Genomic DNA, 20,029 nt, shown 5'->3' on the forward strand with positions numbered 1-20,029 from the left:
CTTTAAAGTTAGAGGATTAATATATAGTTATTCAATTCAATTCAGTTCAGTTTGTACAGCCCAATATCACAAATTACAAATTTGGCTTTACAGTCTGTACACATACGACATCCCCGTCCCAGGACCTTTTAAATCATGTGTACAAAGTGCTATAGTAATAAATAAATAAATAATGAAAAGCAATTGCAATACTAGCGGTTATAAGGTGCTAAAATTAGAATTTACATGATATCTTCGTCCTCCACACGTCTGTCCACATGGCGGCGGCGGAGCAGGCGGTTTGCACGGCGCCTTCAGCCGCTGGGGCTAAAAAAGGTTCCAGCAGCCGAGAAAACACAGGAGACATATGCATAGCAGATAGTTCTACTCTATTAATGCTCTGATTGTACAGCCCACATGGACAGGCCGCTCATTTAAGAGTAGACTGAAGACTTTCCTCTTTAGTCTTATAGTTCGGGCTGAATCAGGTTCACCTGGTCCAGACCTTGAGATGCTGCTATCGGCTTACAGGCTGCTGGGGGACGTTTAGGATACACTGAGCACCTATCTCCTCTTCTCTCTACTTAAGGATGAATTTTCATCTCTCCATCACACATTACTAACTCTGCTTCCTCTCCGGAGTCTTTGTGACTTCACGTCTCATAGGGTCCATTTGGACCTGTCTGGGTCTGATGTCATGGCCCTGCTGATGCCCCGCCCACTCCTCCTCTCTACCTCCTTCTGTCTCATGGATCATGGATGTCTGGATCGTTGTCCATGCCTCCTACCAACTATTCATACACTGTCATACTCTTGAGGAACGTGGGTATTGTTCCTTCTGGTCACATGACATCTATTCTTCTGTCCATCCTGGAGAGGGATCCTCCTCTCTTGCTCTCCTGAAGGTTTCTTCCCTTTTTTTGACCCGTGAAAGTTTATTTTTTATTTCTTGGCAGTTTTTCCTGATCCGGTGTGAGGTCAAAGGTCAGGGATGTCTATGTGTACAGACTGTAAAGCCCTCTGAGGAGAATTTGTAATGTTTGATAGTGGGCTATACAAAATAAACTGAATTGAATGTAGCACTCTAACTCGTGCCGATGTTTGTGGTCAGCTGCTCGATGCTCACACCGGGCCACATGTGCTCTCCTCCGTCATCCTCAGAGGGAACATAAAGTTAACGAGTCTCGTTAGTCGTGTTAATTAGCCGGCGTGTTTGCTAATTGATTTCATATTTAAGAGTTGGGTTGGCTGATTGTTATGTTTATTCATGTTAATAGGCGTTAAAAGGATTCCGACCAGGTGTTTCCTCACAACAACAGCAGTATACACAACATGGTGTCAACCAAAAGGTGCCGTCACAATTAGAGCTCCTCTGAGACACACGCGCCTCTGATTGGCCGTGACGCTAATTAATGTTAATTGCCTTATTAACAGTTACAGGCCTGTTTCTCACCCACGGCGTCGCGTGGCCTTTCGCTGTAGAGTTCCATCCGGCTGACATGCCGGGAGCACCATAAACCCGTTGGAACCAATTCACTTCACTTCTTTTCAATAAATGTGCCTGTAAAAATAAACAAATAAAAAAAGGCTGCCGGCTGTTTGATGTTGATGAGTTCTGCTGCGCGGCACCTGTTCTTCAAAAAGGTACTCGAGGGGAGAGAGGAACGTGTCAGCAAGAACCAAAAACTATTTATGTCAAATATTTAGAAAATTCAAAATGACAAAATGTATATAATAAATATTTTATTCATGTTAATATGACAATGAACGAAAATCAACGGACCTGTTTCACCGGGAAAATGTAAAGTAGTCTCAGGAACATTAACGTGAATTGAGCCTCCAACTGGACCCATTGACTCATTTGTCTGTTTCTTTCACAGCTGAGGTTCTACAACAGAACCGGACACAGTGGAACCACTTTGTGGGTTCAGTCGTCCGTTCTTCGTCTTTTGGTCAGCCGGAGCCTCTCCGTGTTGAGGAAGTGCTCGATCTTGGAGATCTGGGCCCTGAATGAGGACTGTTGGTCCTCCTTCTGCTCGGAGCTATAGGGCTCCCAGTTGGACTCTGAACTTGGACCTGCAGCTGAGGAAGGAGGTAAGGCGCTAAGGAGACGAAAACAAATGAAAAAAGGTGTCAGCTCATCAGCTCGTCATGTCATGTTCACATAATCAGTGAAAACCGGAATGTGGAACTTGTTTTCGTTGAAATACATGTTTTGTGGTGCAGCGGTGTTAAGAGACGCCGATGTGTTCACTGTCTGTCTGCTCCGTTATTCTCTGCTTTGCTTTGAAACTGTTCTGTAAAAACCACAAATGTGCAAACTGATGTGCAAAACCAGTTTGCATGATGACGGGCGACCTCTGTCGTAGATCCAACATCATTGTCTTCCCGGTGATGTGCACAGAATCTGAGCTTTCAAGGAGGGTTCCCCGCCCCACATTAAAATTATAAACAAATACTCCACAGTGGAGCATCTACACCCGGGTGGATGGACTCACCCGGGGGCGGTTTGCCACAGCAGCCGGCTGCCTGGAGAAGACGTGATGGACGAAGGCGTTCCGCTCGCCTGCGCAAAGGAATGACAACGAAGCTCAGAACACAGACTCTTCCCAAACCGTCTGACGGAGCAACAAGGAACGTTGACCGATAAACAAACTCGGGGCGGACAATAACCAGCGGCAACTGATATGTAACAGTATCCGGCCCCTGAGAAAGGAGCCAGGCCCAGACTGAACTCTGTGTGACGTTCCCAGTGTTCCCAGTCTGCAGAAAAATAAAAAAGGCTTTGGCCCTCACTACAATTTGTTCCACTATCAGACCGGCTTTATTCCCCCCCTTCATACTCGAGGCACCGTGCGCTCTATCTCCCTCAAATTGCCAGCACATGGATCTTATAAACGTGCAGAGTGGCAGCTCGCGGTGGTGGTGACAAAAGAGAGTCAGAGTGTGTGGGAGTAAAATAAAAAATGTAAAAACTAAAAAACTAAAAACAAAAACAAAAACGGCAAGCGGGCGGATGGAGGCAGCTAGTGAGTGAGAGACGGATGAGGTGAGAGAGAGAAAGAGGATAAAGACTGAGTAAGTGGGAGAGGAGGGGTACCTAAGCGTCATTAGGTGGACTTTCTATCACAGGTCGTTCATTCCGCCTGTCTGGCTGTCTGCACATCGGCTTCGTGCTTTCACTCAACACCCGGCGCAACATTTGTCAAAACTTTTACTCGTCTTTCTCCAGATATTCCACACGGTCTGCTGAACGCGTTGGCCACGCTGTGCTCGCGCTCGCATCCTGAGCCTTTAGGACCGCAGGAATGTAGAGAAGAAAATGTACCAAAGAAAAGGTATTACAATGCGTAGTTCTTATGAGGACATGTCGAGTTGATGTAACAGACATATTTGTTAGGCCCGAGCACAGATTTCCCCCGGGGGCCACACTCGGGACACGGTTTATGAAATGATGGAGCTGAGAAATCGGTGGAACGCCGATGACCTCAAACCAATTTATTTGATAGAGAAGATATTTTATCGGAGTCACTGTAAACTTCCTGTGAGGCCGGGGGCCCATTTCCTGCTGCTCAGCGTCAAGCAGAACAATGTTGCTCTGGTGAAATGGGACTTCAACGCTTCAGATCGTATTTAGAGATCGCTCTGATGTCACATGACATATGGGGGGGGGGGGGGGGGGGGGCAGGTAAAGCATCAGTGCTGCGTTCCCTCGGCCACCTGTAACATCGGGTCAGCGTCAAGCTAAAGGTCGCTCCGTGTACGACGGCGTGCTTCGAATACTTCTCGTTTGGCGAGAGGCCACGCCCCCCACAGAGCGGCTTCCGTGACTCACCGCGTCCGCCGCCGCCGTCTCCTCCCCCGGAGCACCTCGCCCTCCCTGCCGCTGTCTCACCGTGGAAGCGGTCGCCCCGGAGACGTTCATCAGATCCGACGCCCCGGTGACCACCGAGGGGACTGGGAGGGACGGGGGGGAGAGGGTGCGGACGAGTGAAATACAGACGTATATTGACGATGGCGCAATGACAGTTATGTATTTATATATTTGTCATGGAACGGATGGCAGGAATGTAACGGCCACCTTTGCTGTGCTTGCTCTTGAGGAACGTGGGTATTGTGCCGGGAGGACGTCTGAGGCGTCCACCAGGACCGCTTGTGATTGGCTCGGACGCAGGAGACCCCTGAGAAAAATACTCATCATTTACTTTATCCAACACTAATAATTACATTCAGCCATTTGTTTGTGTTCTAATAAATTTATCGGGATGCTTTATCATCGTAGACACAGAGAAGCACAATGAGCAACTAGAATGGGCACTCGGTAGAGCACATACCTTCACATATCACAAGATTGGGCATTGAATTATGAACATTTTGGCATTAGTTGCATGCCAATTGGATAAAAGTTGACCGTGTTATGGTAAAAAGAAGATTTTGACCTTTTCACGACCTTGACCTTTGACCCGATTGATCCCAAAATATAATCAAATGGTCCCCGGATAATAACCAATCATCCCACCAAATTTCATGCGATTCGGTTTTAAACTTTTGTTGTTGTGCGAGGAACACGCATACAAACAAACAAACAAATAAATAAATACACGGCGATCAAAACATAACCTTCAGCATTTTCAATGCGAAGGTAATAACACCATCGGATGAGTTTCACGACTAAAGATGTTAATGCAAACTGCGTTGGAACTTAGAAAGTTAAGGAAATAAAACATAGCGTATCGTTTGTTGGAACACAGAATGCTAAAGCTTTCAAAAGCTGCATCCAGACAGTTCACCCCAACATTTAAAACACATTTTCTTCTCACTTTTAGTGTAGATTGTATTTATCAATCGTTGGTTTGGTGCGAGTTGCCGAGTGTTGGAGATGTCGGCCTTCTCTCCAATATAATAGAACCATCTCAACTCTGATAAATAGAACAATTTGTTTGTGTACTGTCCCTTTAACCCTCCTGTTGCCTTAGGGTCAATTTGACCCCATTCAATGTTTAACCCTCCTGTTACCTTTATATTTACTGACATATTTTACCCTTGGGGTCAATTTGACCCCAGCAATTAAAACCTCCAGAAAATTATTAGAATTAATATTGTTTTCCAAGTTTAAGTGTGAGGCACTTTATGTTTGTTTGTTGACTACCTAAATAGCCCTTTAAATATATTAAAAAGTTGATATTTCTTATATGTTTGACACAGTGAAAAACAGCCTGGGGTCAAATTGACCCGAAAGAACACCGACATTAAACATTGAATGGGGTCAAATTGACCCTAGAGGTAACAGGAGGGTTAAGGCGTTAATGCCTGGCATGTTTGAACCGTGTTACCTGAACAAACTGACGTGGGACGGAGGCGTTGGCCGTATCTCTGGAGCTTCCCGTTCTTTCACGAGGGGCGCGCCAGTCAAACGACGACCTGCACGTCGTATCGCCGTGCAACGTTTCCTTCGCTGGAGACCGCTCGAAGCATTTCGTGTCGCCGGTCTCCGGCGTCGCATCACTCTCGTGAGACGGCAGGACGGGCGGCTTCGAATCAGCATCTTTCTTCGTCACCTTTGCGTCTCCTGCTCCGTCTATTCTGTTGGCCGTCGCCGCCTCCCGACCGCTGCCGGTCTCGAGATCCGCAGCATCGGCTTCCTCCAGAGTGCATTCGGCCGTAGGTGTCTGGGTCTCAAGAGCATCGTTTCCATGCGTGTCCGAGTTTGCCAGGTCTTCCCTCTCTCCGTACGCACTAGAGTCATCGTTGATTTCCGGACATGGAGGTGATGCGTCCATGCGCTTCATCTCGCCGGGGGGAGTCTGCGCTGTCGCCAACTCTTGGAGGCCGGCACCATCCGACTTAGCAGCCGACGGTGCTGGATCCCGAGATCCAGAGAGTTCGGTCGACATATTGGCTGCAGATTCCATAAACGGTTCCTCTTCCGTGGGTTTCTCTAGAGCGTGATGGATGGGACTCGGAGAAGCTGACTCCGCGAAGGTTTGGACCGCATCATGACGGAGGCTTTGCGCCTCTTGAGCAACACAGTGGGGCCCGTCATCGACACCTCGGCGCAGACCAGATGGCGTCTCATGTCCTTCCATCGCGAAGCTGGGGGCGTCTTCCTCCTCCTCCTCCTCCTCCTCACCGACGCTCTGAAGGAGACTCTGCGAGCGGCCAGAGGGCTCGCAGGCGGCCGGCGGCGGCGGCTCTGCGTCCAAGAGGTCGACGGCCGGCTGTGTGCCGTTCTCCTCGGCCGTCACATCAGTGGTCGTCTGGGTTTCTGCTCCGTGCGTCCCTTCCCCTTCGCCTCTATCTTCTCTTGCTGCTTCGGGCCGTTTGGGGCCCCCCGCATCCTCCGCTGACCCGGGGCCACCCTGTCGTCTGGCTGCTCCCTCCGTCGCTCCTCTCTTCTCTGCAGCACCTCCTCCTTTCTTCTCATCTTCCCCTTTGCCATGCCGCTGCTGCCCCTCGTCTTCGTTCCAGGCCCGCTCCCTCTCACTCCTTCCTCCATCCCCTCCATCACGCTGTTCTTTGCTCAGCAAGTCCACCGATTCATCAACGCACACGTGGTCACGGCTTAAAACAAATGATTCTGTCGGAAGAAAAAAAAAAAAAAAAAACTTTCAACAGGTCATAAAAATATGTCATAGCGTCATAAATAAAAGCTTTACAATTTGGTGTGACGATCATGTCGCCTGTCAATGCAGAGAACAAGTCCCAATATATGTGTATGTACTGCATGTCTGTATTCGGCTGGCTGACCTCCAGTTGCTCCAGTGGCATCTCGCTCAGTCACAACCCCCGCGTCCTCCAGACCGTCTGGGCTGCTGGTCGGAGCGCGGGCCAAGTGCTGCAGCCCGCCAGAGCTGGAGACGGGTTCAATAAGAGTTCCCTCTGCTCTGATGTCCTCCGTCGGAGCACCAGGGCCCCGACCGCCGACTCTCATCTGCGTGGAGAGAAACATGGAATGTTGTGTGCTCTTTCTTTGTTCCACAACACCAGCACATGGATGGTGAGCAGCACTGGGCTGAGCTGGTTCTCTGCCATTGAAACTCTTTTCTGAGCTGGTACCAGCGTTGTCGAGTGTTTTCGGCTCTCAACCACGCAGGTTGGATGCCACTTTGCTTTTATTCACACGTTTGCTCCAGTGTGTGACGCCATTCACTGACACTGACCTCTCGCCGGAGGCTTTCCTCGGTTCAACTGTCAAAGGAAGGCAAATGGGACCTCTGTCTGCTAAATGTTTACATTTTTCTTGATATAAATACAAAAATTAAGATTCAGAAGGTCACAATTGAGGCACCATGACCAATTAGTTTCAGCCAGGAAAAGAAATGTCTGAAATATGTGTGTTTTGGGTACACTTAGGCCACTATATGTGTGTGTGTGTGTGTGTCTCACTACCTCCAGTTCATATATATGCTGAGCCTGCACTTTGGCCTGCAAGGACAGCTCGGCGTGTTCCCGCTGGAGCTCGGCGTGAGCCTCTTTCACCGCTTCAAGGTCCTGCCGCTCGCTCTTGATGCATCCCAGAAACATCGACTTCTGTTTGAAACAAGCGTGAAGACAAATAATAAAAAAACAGACATGATGGCCCATTTTTTGTCACTTCCGTTGTATTAAAATGTCAACCGCCGCGCCGCCTTCTCTCACACGACAGTTTCTCCTGCACCTCTTTGTCCCAGCTGTGCTTGGAGGCGGCGGCGCTCTGCATCAGTCGGGCCACCTCGTCCTCCGCCGCCTTGCGCCGCTCTCCCATCACCCTCTGTTCCTGCTTAAGGGCCTGCAGTAAAAATTAATCACCCGTGGGATTTTTAATGCAATACTAAATTTTTATGTCTTTATTTAACGTGAACAGGGGGCTCTTAAACAGAGCGGGGAGAGAGAGAGAGAGCGCTTCCTCGCTAATACAAATCAGTTGGCTTGTGTAATTTTAATAAATGAAGGAATGGGTGAATTAAAAAGAAAAAATATAAAAAGGGGGTACAGAGAGAAGTAAGGGGGAATAATAAACTAAATGGAGAATAAACACACTTAACTATCATTCAGTCGCGGAGGGGATTATATTCACTAATGTATATGTTGTGATGTACAACACCGCATTCATCACTTTTATGAGAAGAAGCGACGGACGTTATTTATTTCGGTCCTGGTGTAAATTCACTCCATAATCATATAAATAGGCTCCTGGTCCGTGTTGTGGGCCAAATGGCGGTTGAAGGATTTCACCTGAGAAATGCACCACCATCCTCCATCTGTTTAAGCATACAATGGATGGATCTGTGCAGCCAAGGGAATAAAAAAACAACAACAACACCACAAGTACTCAGTAATTGCTCAGAGCAGTTGATCTTCTGAGGCGACAATTCTCTTTTGTATTTTAGTCGCATTTTACAGAGACACATTTATACAGCACAACGTGATGTATTTCAGCCTCATCTGTACTAAAAGATGAACTAATGTGTCACCAGATGACTGAAAGAGAGGAGTTTTCATTCTGTGTTTTCTTTTACACGTGACAGTATAATTGGATTTATTCGTAGAGCTCTTTGCATCTTTTAGATTTACCCCATCCCTTTCTCACCTTTACACGATACATGGTGTCTACTTGTGTGTGTCAAAACTTCCTTTTAATCCAAATGACTTTTGAAAGTAAATTAGGGGACTTTTCATGATTTGGGAAGAGTTACACTGTAAGCTGTGTTCCTGTTCTTTTATTGTTTATCATCTGCTTGAATAAAATAAAGGAAACAATATCTAGACTAACACATCAATAAACTAGAACGGGCACTCGGTAGAGCGCATACCTTCGCATATCACAAGATTGGGCATTTTGGCATTAGTTGCATGCCAATTGGATAAAAATTGAAAAAATAAGATTTTGACCTTTTCATCCCAAAATCTAATCAAATGGTCCCTGGATAATAACCAATCATCCCACCAAATTTAATGCGATTCGGTTTAATACTTTTTGTGTTATGCGAGTAACACGCATACAAATAAATAAATACACGGCGATCAAAACATAACCTTCCGCATTTTCAATGCGAAGGTAATGATCTGGTTTGGGACAAGACAACGTGGTCTGAATGTGGGCTCAGGCGGAAAGACCAAAAGGTTTGAAAAATAAGGACATTTAGTGTGTTGGAGAATGGAGGCAAAACATGAGCAGATGTATGTTCAGACATTTTTTAAGACGGTTATGTCCATAAACCGACAACGAATACTCGTCTCTGACCTGGTACTGCTCTCTCTGGGTCTGCAGCGCCAGCTCCACTCTGCTCACCGTCTGCGTCTGACTCAACAAGAGCTGCTGGCCGTGCTGCAGAGTCCTCATGACTTCCTGTGCACAATACAGAGGTCCACGGTGAAGTGGTTCAGCGTCACACTCCTCGTGCCCTTTGAAATCATGAAGAGCTCGCACAATGTCATCGAGTTTACGGTTGTGGTCCCTATTTCCTAACCTGCTTTTCTGCTCTCGCCGACACGTTTTCCTCCCGGAGTTTTTCGTTCATTTCAGTTTCCTAAACAAGCGAAGAATAAATATATGGAGAAAAAAAAGAGAGCAGGATTATGCTGCGTTCACACCAAAAGCGTTTCACATCTTTACTCGCAACGCTTTACTCGCCCGACTATTTGTGGTTTATTCGCGCCATTCGCACCGAAGAGGGGGCGGGGCTTATCTCTGTGGCTTTACTCCGTGGAAACTGTTCTCATTCTCGCGCAAAAACAAATGCAACACTTTTGGAGTTTACGCAGCATAAGACTTCTATTTTATGATGTGACAGAGATGATCTATTATTATTATTATGCTATTTATTGATCGTTCTGTACCAGGCTCAGTTTCCGGTGCAGCTGCTCACAGTGCTGCTCTCTGCCTGTCGCGCTGTGGGCCTCGCCGTGTCTCACTGACGACATCTTGGCCTTGATGACGTTGTGACTGACCTCCTCCAACTCCTGAGAAAGCACCAAATAGTCATAATAATAATCACTTTATCGGTTCATTAAATACTTATTATGTATTATATCTGAATTCAGATTTCTGAGGAAACTATGGATATTCAATGGCTGCGGTACGGTCTTACAAACTGACGATTGGGGGCAAACTTCAGCAGCATTTTGTCCGACCCAGTCCGCGATATTAAACACAACGTGACCACACGTACCTTCTTTAGTGACACAATGGTGGCTTCTTGCTTCTCATTCGCAGTAGTCAGCTTCTTTTGAATTTTCACGGCTTCGTCAACTGCAAGAATTACACACGCGGCGAGACACCGTCACACATGACGCCGTCACACATTACTGTTAATGAGGCGGTCACGAGGGAAGAGAGGAAGGAATTAAGATGAGCAACAATAACTTCCATATTCTTTAATCTGATTGTTCTCTGTCCCTGAGAGGTAAATGATGAACACATGATATGTCAGTGTTTTAAAATAAAAAATAAAAAGTCAGCTGTATACCTGAATCAAGCCTTTACGTAAACGGAGAGAGTGAAGTAGATATGGAAATAGAAGAGAAGGGATAAGTCTGCTTTTAGATGAGTTATGTAGCTGGCTAAAATTTGAGATTGCATTGGTCATACACGTTTTATATTCACATTGCCCCGAAAACAATAGCAGGCTAATGTCACTTCCAACGCAGTATACAGCGCTGTAGACGAAGCTGCTATCTACTATTGTCAGCATCCACGACCAGACGTAAGCACTGAGAAAGCCTACAGTCTCACTTCCGTCTCCCTTTAGAAGTAAACATGGTGCTGCTCTACATGGTGGCTCACACATACTTTTTGAAAACTGAGTGCAGAGTTTTGTTTCCTCTTTTTACCGGACCATATGACGGACAAGACGTATTCAATTTCAGCAGCTTTGAAAAACGCCCAGAGCTAAAGAAACCAGGCCAAAAACAACCCGATCCTGGCAAACGGTCATCTGAGAACACACCGCTCATTGAACCTGGGCGGCAGCGGCAGAAAACCTTGTCTGGTTGCTCTACGGTCTGTAATTTAACGGCAGGATGCATATTTGTTCTCCGCAGCATGGAGCCGTGTCAACGCAACAGGCTGCTCGTATCAATGTGGCTTTGCTTTTTGACCAGAGAGATCTGGCCGTAGCCACAGTTTGCTCTTTATCAGAAGTCCTGGAGGAGCCGTTAAAAAGGGAACATGACCGTTGCTCGTTACCCGGATCTCGACCCCAAAACGATATCTTAGGGGATGAAGTGAAACTGGATATCTGTAGGAATCAAGGTGCTGTTAAAAACTCCACGTTACTCCATCAAATGAGTGCGGATAGAGATCTCTGTGAGTCGTTTCCAGCACCTTGTTACATTAATACCCGAAAGAATTCGGGCTGTTCTCGGAGCCAAATATGGCCTCCATTAACCTGTAAAACTGCAGCTATCACCACAGGGAGAGCATCTATAAATCTCAGTGTGCATCACAGACTGTATACATACTCATCCATCCATACAGCCATTAATTACCGTTTTGCTCTAGTTTCTCGTGGGCCTGCTTGACCACGGCACACTGTCTGGACAGAGCGGCGAAACGTTTCTCAACCTCGCCCAACTGGTTCAAGTGGCTGTCCTTTGAGCGGCTCTGCAAGGACAATTTCTGTTCCTGCGAGAGGGTGAAGTTAAAAACAGACAAAGAAATGAGCGCCATCTTCTGAGACAAGAAAACAACAACCCCAAAAGTACTGGACAGCGTTGGACTGGCACGGTGCACATCACAAGTTCCTAATGCGGAAATGTTGCGAGAATGAATCGATTGATGATTGCGAAGAGGAAGAAAGGTTTAAAAGGTTTATTTTCTTACAGCGATATTTTAACATATGGGGGAAGTACACTTCCTTGCTGGGAGTTTGATGGCGTGTAACAATTTAGCTCCACACCTTCCTTCTTGTATTAGTTGTTTTCATCCTGTCTCACTAACTATCATGTGATTCCAGATCCTGCTTCCCATCTCGTCAGTCCAACTCCCTTCACCTGCCTCTGATCACTCCCTCGTTAGTCCCTCATTACCATCACCTGGTCTTCATGCCCATCTTACCTGTTGCCCATTCCCTAATTAGTCCCTGTCTACTTAGGTTCCCTCACTTGCACTTGTCCTCTGCCAGATTGTCTTGTGTTTTTCCGACCAAGCCCTCGAGCGTTCCAGTGTGTTTGATTGTTCTGTCTGATCCGTTCCCGACGACGCTCTCAGTAAAGGATCTTTATTTGCATTATTGTCTCCTGAGTCGTGCATTTGGGTCCACCCTAATCCCACTGTGACATGGCGAGACTAACACCACTCTCTTGTCTGTCTTGGAAGCTTTAAATTGAACGCCAGCAGCTGGTTGGCTTGGCTCGGACTCAGCGAGCGTGGCTCGGTCAGAAGGGACAGAAGTGAGGTCAAGGCTCCAGGAAGTCACTGCTAAGAAATGGTGTTGTGTAGCTGGCAAACGTTGGTATTTATATGAGTGAAACCAAAATGGTATCACACTGAAGAGGTTCTGGTTGGCTGATTTGTTTTTACTTTCAGTCAAGCTAAGCTCATTGGCTGCTCTCTCCGTGTCCGCACACAGACATCAGTTGTATTGATCTTTGCATTCACATCCCAGCAACCAAAAAAAAAAGGAAAGAAGAAAAAATCCATTTCCTGAAATGTCAAGACGAACGCTCAGGTTTAAAAAGGCGTGCAGACCGATGTCAGGTGATCGAGAGACTGACGGTCCAACACTGATAGTAGCCCGTCTCTTTCTGCGGGATGAAAGAATCAACTCAGCGCGCGCCCCGCGGAGCTTTATCGCTCTTCAAACTGCCATGCTAGTTTGATTGTCTGTCTCTTCTTTTGGGCCTCACTCTCCTTTCCCCCCCACTCCCTCCTCTTCCTCCCCCTCTCTCTCTCCTCTCCGACACACCAGCTCACTTCGACTCCCCTCTCGCTCTGCGGAGCCAGCGTTATGTGAAGAGGGTTAAACCGAGCGAGGCCCGGTTATAAAGCATTTTAATAGAGATATTTTCTCTGCTGTGCTGGCAGTTCAAAGTGTCGCACACTCCCTATCCGTTACTCCTGATGAGCGCTTCCCTCCGAAACGCGGCACTCCTTAGCGCCGTACCCTCCTCTTTTTTTTCCTTCTCACTCCCCCCCAATCCTACAGTCAACAGTTTGTAGAAAGTACAAAATGCTTCCTCACCAGCTCACTGGATCTCTTCTCCAAGTTGTACTTCAATAACTGTGAAACAGCAGCAGAATAGAATCAAACGGGATTAAACAAGTTGAACGTTTGAGGTTTTCCAACCTTCTCAGGATCAAACAAGATTTTCTGCACATTAACTCAAGGTGAAAAACAGGCATCATGCATGCAAAATGTGCTCCCTTGGTATTGATCTACGGTTTCAACTCGTGTTTTTGCTGATTATTGACTTATCTGTTGATCTTTTTCTGTATTTTCCGATCAACCATTTTCTCTATTGAACAGTGAACGATGTCCACAGTCTCATATCGAATCGTTACTTCGAGACTAGATTACTGCAACTCCTTATTATCAGGCTGCTCTAATAAGTCTCTTAGGTCCCTCCAGTTGATCCAGAATGCTGCAGCTCGTGTTCTCACTAAAACTAAGAAAAGAGATCACATCACTCCTGCACTAGCTGCTCTGCACTGGCTCCCAGTAAAATCAAGAATCACTTTTAAAATTCTTCTCTTAACCTACAAAGCCTTGATTGGTGATGCTCCATCATATCTTAAGGAGCTTGTCGTACCATATTGCCCCACTAGAGAGCTGCGCTCACTAAATGCAGGACTACTTGTAGTTCCTAGAGTCTTAAAAAGTAGAATGGGAGCCAGAGCCTTCAGTTATCAAGCTCCTATTTTATGGAACCAGCTTCCAATTTCAGTCCGGGAGGCAGACACAGTCACCTCATTTAAGAGTAGACTTAAGACTTTACTCTTTGACAGAGCTTATAGTTAGGGCTGAATCAGGTTCACCTGGTCCAGCCCCTTGATATGCTGCTATAGGCTTATAGCTGCTGGGGGACGTTTTAGGATGCACTGAGCACCTATCTCATCTTTTTTTCTCTCCTTAGGGATGAATTTTCATCTCTCCATCACATATTACTAATTCTGCTTTCTCCCCGGAGTCCTTTTGACTTCACGTCTCATGGGGTCATCAGACCCTATGAGACGACATAGATCCTATCTGCCTGATGGATCATCGAGGTCTGGGTCGTGGAATTCCTGCTGGCAACTACGCCACTGCCCTGTTGAGACTCCGCCCACTGTTGAGACTCCGCCCACTCCTCCTCTCTACCTCCATCTGCCTGATGGATCGTGGAGGTCTCCATCGTGGAATATGCCTACTATGAACTATTCATACACTCTGTCACATTCATTGAATGTATTTTAACTCTAAATCTGTCCTTCTGTACACATTACATCTATTGCATCTGTCCATCCTGGAGAGGGATCCTCCTCTGTTGCTCTCCTGAAGGTTTCTTCCCTTTTTCCCCCCTGAAGGGTTATTTGGGAGTTTTTCCTGGTCCGATGCGAAGTTTTGGGGCAGGGATGTCTATGTGTACAGATTGTAAAGCACTCCGAGACAAATTTGTAATTCGTGAAATTGGGCTATACAAATAAACTGAATTGGATTGAATATCAATGATCATTTTAGCTAGCACCAGAACAATTACAGTTTTCTTTACGAAACAACTCAAATAATTTAACTGAAATTGTTGCAGATACATTTTCCATCAACGATAAACAAAATATGTCTCTGTGTAAGAGCTCGATTATTTCTTTTTTCTCTCACTGAAAGGCTAACATGATGGGCTGCCCTGGGCGTTATCAGACTTTGGGGATCATTTATCAGACAACCAACACTTCATTAACAAGTGTCAGTGGGGTTCTCATGCTGGGGGTCCAGACCCACAGGGGGGTCATCAGATAACTTGTAAAGGGCTGCAAGTTGATTCATGGGTTAAGGGAGAAAAGATATTCAGATTTTGTTTATGTCGTTTTCCTTTTTTATGAAATATGTTACCACCTCTTCTGATGATTAATGAAATAACACAATATGCACATGCAGCAAGTGTTGTAGGCTGTCACATATTTTTAGTTTAATGTCTTAAAAAGGGCTCAGATTGAGAGGCACGGTCTACATGTGCTAGCCTGCCTTCAAAGTATTGCCACCAAGTATTTTACGAAATGATGACCTTCCTAATTAAAGAGTGAAATATTGAAAATCAAAAGATAACATGTGCCTTTTATCAGTGCAGTTGTGGGCAGTTTGACCCTATTATTTCTTTGATTTTGAGAAAAATAAAAACGCAATTATATTTTTATATACAGTCTATATATATATTTTACAACAGAGAATCAGCCAGTTTATTTATTGAGATTAAAATACTATGCTGTTAATCAAATTTAATTAAAGGTTAGTTGAACCAGACTGTTCCAATGGAGCTCAAATTTGTAATTTAGCGGATCGTCAAGGTGCTGCAATTAAATCTCTTCAATCCCAACTGGGAAAGCGTGGTAAATTAAAAAGGAGACCACCAGACCGCGTCGCAAGAATTAACACACGACCGGGCCTCGCTTTACACCACAGTCGGTATCTCCCAGATAGAATATCAACAACAGTCTCTATTGTCTCTGTTACGCGGCTGGGCTGTTAAAGTGCAGCGGAGCGTGGAGACGGCCGTATATAACCTCTGGGGTGTCAAGCCTGAAGTCTCGAGCCTGGGCTCGAACACCCGGCGCCCTTGACTCTGGTTGGGCATGAGCTTCCTTTATTTACTTCTCTCTTTGGTAGAGTTTTCTCTCTCTCAGATTTTTAAGTGATGGGACGAGTGGGAGGGCTGGTGTGTGGGTGTGGGTGTGTGTGTGAGAGAGACAGAGTCAAAGAGAGAACGCTGTGTGTCTGTGTGTGTTACACATCTCAGTACCTGTAGTGACTTCAGCTCTTCTTTCAGGTTGTTAATCTCCTTGTCTTTTAACTCAGCACTGACCTGGTACTTCCCCTGAATTGTTAAGATTATTATTGCAAGTATCAAAAAAGAAAAAGCAATAAATATCAAAGCGCATGACTAAAGAATCCACTCAGAGGGCCAAGATTGTGCAACGGAGCCGAGTGAATTTACTACTCTGCTAAAAAACATGAATTGAAGAAGATGTTTTGGAGTTTTTGAGCCAAGCCCTTTATACCTTCTGCTCCTCGATGTTTGTTATTTTGTCCTGAAGCTTGAGAAAAGAAAAGATATTGGTTCAAATGGGTTTTTATTCATTGTTAAACGTCTTTGTTTAGATCTACAAACTGCAACCGAACAGCACAAACATACCTGCTTCTTAACCTTGATGAGTGAGTCTGTGTGCTGGTCTGACACCGTTTCATTTTGATGCTGCAGGGACTCCTGTCACACAGAAAAAGACTCAACCAACACATTATAAACTAGAACGGGCACTCGGTAGAGCGCAAACCTTCGCATATCACAAGATTGGGCATTGAATTATGAACATTTTGGCATTAGTTGCATGCCAATTGGATAGAAATTGACCGCGCTATGGTAAAAAGAAGATTTTGACCGTTTCATGACCTTGACCTTTGACCCAATCGATCCCAAAATCTAAGCAAATGGTCCCCGGATAATAACCAATCATCCCACCAAATTTCATGCGATTCGGTTTAATACTTTTTTAGTTATGCGAGTAACACGCATACAAATAAATATATAAATAAATAAGAACATCCACCCATCCAACAACCAAAATAAAGACATCAAAGACGCTGATGTGGCGCCAGCGGGACCCAGCTGTACCTTCTCCCACTCCAGCTCCTGTTTCTCCAACACCAGTTTACCGATCTGGTCCTCAAACCGCGTCTCCGCATCCTGCACACGGGAACAAATCTTGTTTACACAACAGCTGATACGCAACCACTCCAAGGAGTAACTGACAATCAGACACACAGACACCGGCTGAATTAAATAACAACGCAGTAACTTTAGAAGTGGCAATGACGGACGGTACAGGGCACAGACTGACATTTTTTTTGAAAAAAAAAGAGATCGGTTGGAGTTGAGCCAGAACTGCAAACTGCAGCAAGTTTCCCCGGTTCATCCCTCCGTATCGTTTTGCAGGAGCAGGCGAAGAAAGAGGAACATTAGAGGGGAGGTGATATTTGTGGAAAGCCATCCCTATCCTCCCTCTTCCCGGGGAGAAGGCAGGTAAAAGTCAATGGCGCTCTATATATCCATGGGACTTTTTTATGTGCACGTGGGAGCTGGTTAACTCATCGAGTTTATTTCATAAGTTCCAATTAAACTATGCTACCAGCGTGGCGGTGCACTTTAAAAAAAAAAAAAAAAAAAAAAGAGAAAAAAAGGAGTGCACAGGAGATAAAGCTTTTATTTTTTTCACGGAGGAATCATTGTTGGTGTGTGTGTGACAGAGAAAGAGAGTATGTGTTTCAAAAGACACTGAAGTTGGGTTAATAATAAATGTTATAAGTAAAATCGGTAAATGCAGCTTAACTAAGAGCTGAGGGCACTAAAAACGCTTCACATATATTTTAGCAAATAATATATGATCTTACGTATTATGTGAAGATTCACTTTTGTTAACATTATATCTTTGCAATGGCTTTAAAAAAAATCTCTTTACTGTTTTATTGCCGTTCTGAATGAATGCTTTTTACTGAGCATTAAAAAAAGTATCTGGGTGATGATGAAAAAGTGATGGATTATTTAATAGTCAAGTTGAAAATAGTTATACATAGCGTTCCCTAAAGTTTTCTATTATAAATATATATTATTCTATTGTGATAAGTCAAACTGTGTCTTCACATTTCACTTTGAGGAATTAGCATTTATTTGAACACTGTAAAAAGCTTCTCAGCTCGCACTAACTGTCACACATTAGCTTTGACAACATCTTTTCCGACATGAGGCGCCTTCCCATTTAGGGTTAAGTCTCCCAGTGTACCACATCCTCACTAACGAAAGCATTGGGTTGTAAAGCATATAAAAAATAAAAAACATTGGAATTTGACCTGCTCAGGAATGTCCGGCACCATCATGACATCCTCTCACTTCTTAACCTCTCCACCCCACGAACGCCAAAACACCAACATGCTATTTTGATAACGCCAGTGCCTGAGGAGGATCACACTGATACACCATCTCATGCTTGTGTTCCAGTCAACACGACTATAACAATAAAAACTAAATGGCAACAAACGACCAACATCCCATTTCTGCTCGCCTAACCTTTAAGCACACTCACAATGTGTTGTCGTGCTTGAAAGTACTTGCTGGAGGGGGAAAAGCTTTCTTATTTGATTTTTTTTCCTTATTTATCTTATTTATTTTGTGTTACTTTTTCAGAACCAAACAAAGAGCCGTTAGTGTCCGACTTTGACTCAGTAGTTAGTGATGTGACGCAGAGGTACAGAGGAAGTAAGCGTTGCTGAAAACAAAACAAAGTGACATAAACGTCACCTGACATGAACGGAACGTGGGGTGAATAATTAGTGTAAAGTCATCAGTAATGTAAATGTAAAACCAACTGAGCCAGGTCAGCTGACCTTAAGAAAACTAGTTGAATAAACTTGAAATATTACAGGAAGATTTGCTTCCTGTTGACATTTTCTCAGTGTGAAAAGTCTGTTCTTCATTTGGCCGGAAACTTACAACTTTATCTCGTCCTGTTGAACCCACTTTGTACTAGTTACCGCAAAGACGATGTGTGCGATTGAATTTTGATTTTAACCATCATTATGTATCGCATTGTTTCCATTAACATGAAAAGAAACAACAGTGACTTCATTTGACATGTATTAAAGACACACAGCAAGTTTTGGTTGTTTTTAAACTATAATCTTTAGAAACTTGATGCAATGTATTTATTCATAAATGCAACAATCTGTTTTTGATGAACTGATCAGAATCGGTGGAAAAAGCAGAAAGCAGTGACAATGGGACACACACACACACACACACTGCATAACTTCTAGGGATTACAAAAGAGCCAGACACCTGCTGGTTGTCACATTTGGTACAATCAGAGACTTTGAACATCGTTTCTTTTCCAATACGGCATCAAATAAAAAAGACGCACACTGACGGAAATGTTACTGTACCCTCCGAATGTGCAGCTCCTCAACAGCTTCAAGCAGATGGGTTTTAAATTCCAGTAACTGTAGTAAGATGGTGCCTCCACTTTCTGTTAGACAGCGGGTGTTAGACAGAGACGGCTCCTGCTCCATCGCAGGTCCTCCTCCCTGCAAAAGAGAAATGCACACTTCTAATTTAGCTAGATACTAAATACTTTGTAAGTAGTCAGTTTGCGAATTCTAAGAGATACAGCATTGTGTTACATGTTGAGGCTGGAGGGCAATGCATGTTCAACGTAATTTCCTCCTGCATACAAAAGGAAAAAGTGTTTCCAACTAAGCGCAAACTGTTCTGCAAGTGTCCATATTTAGTTTATGAGAACAACACTGTAACAAATGTCCAGTAATTATTCATATGAAAGGTTTAAATCTAATCCTAAACTAAATAAACAAAATCAGCTAGTCAATGCTATTTTCTTTGTCCTCTATTGTGAGAAGTAGTAACTTACAGCGGTGTGGGTGGGGAGTGTCCCGGAGTCAGCACTGAGATCCATTGAGTTATTTCAGGGCAGTCCAAGGTCCCACTGGGCCTCTCCTGCCTGTTAATCAAGGGAGAAAAAAAGAGAGCATTTAGTTGAAAGAGGTTAATAGAAGTGTCTGTTTAATAAGCAGTGACACTGTGCCTTTCCACTCGCATGCTTATAATGACTTCCTCATCTGCAATTTTTACTGCGAAAGGATTTTATTAGAAATAATATGCGAGCACATTAAAGCCCTGTAATGTTCCTCAATCACTATAATCCAACCTAATGGCTTTCAAATGACCATTAGGGTTTTTTTCTTCCTTTGTTTTACACCACGTCTATTGCGGCGGGAAGATAACACCTAGATAAGCCATCTAGGTTCAAATGAACCAGCCCATTGACACTAATACGGGTCAGCGCAATAACACTGAATGGACAAATTGCACTGTC

General features: G+C 44.7%; 1 protein-coding gene across 1 annotated transcript; it reads right to left on the reverse strand.

Annotated features, from left to right (window-relative positions):
* Nucleotides 1-1,705: 1,705 nt before the first annotated feature.
* LOC130195662 (eukaryotic translation initiation factor 3 subunit A-like) lies at nucleotides 1,706-19,609 on the reverse strand. Its single transcript, XM_056417334.1, has 20 exons — nucleotides 19,565-19,609; nucleotides 19,083-19,223; nucleotides 16,762-16,833; nucleotides 16,285-16,356; nucleotides 16,151-16,186; nucleotides 15,892-15,966; nucleotides 13,143-13,181; nucleotides 11,449-11,584; nucleotides 10,131-10,210; nucleotides 9,799-9,921; nucleotides 9,429-9,488; nucleotides 9,203-9,307; nucleotides 7,637-7,747; nucleotides 7,369-7,509; nucleotides 6,727-6,910; nucleotides 5,313-6,556; nucleotides 4,061-4,160; nucleotides 3,815-3,936; nucleotides 2,478-2,545; nucleotides 1,706-2,081 (listed from the first exon to the last, which is right to left on the reverse strand). Exons 1-20 carry the CDS (start codon nucleotides 19,607-19,609, stop codon nucleotides 1,907-1,909), a joined length of 3,129 nt encoding a protein of 1,042 aa, XP_056273309.1. The 3' UTR covers nucleotides 1,706-1,906.
* Between the last annotated feature and the right edge of the window lie 420 nt (nucleotides 19,610-20,029).

This window comes from Pseudoliparis swirei, chromosome 6 (genome assembly GCF_029220125.1).
Source record: "Pseudoliparis swirei isolate HS2019 ecotype Mariana Trench chromosome 6, NWPU_hadal_v1, whole genome shotgun sequence".
Classification (NCBI taxonomy): domain Eukaryota; kingdom Metazoa; phylum Chordata; class Actinopteri; order Perciformes; family Liparidae; genus Pseudoliparis; species Pseudoliparis swirei.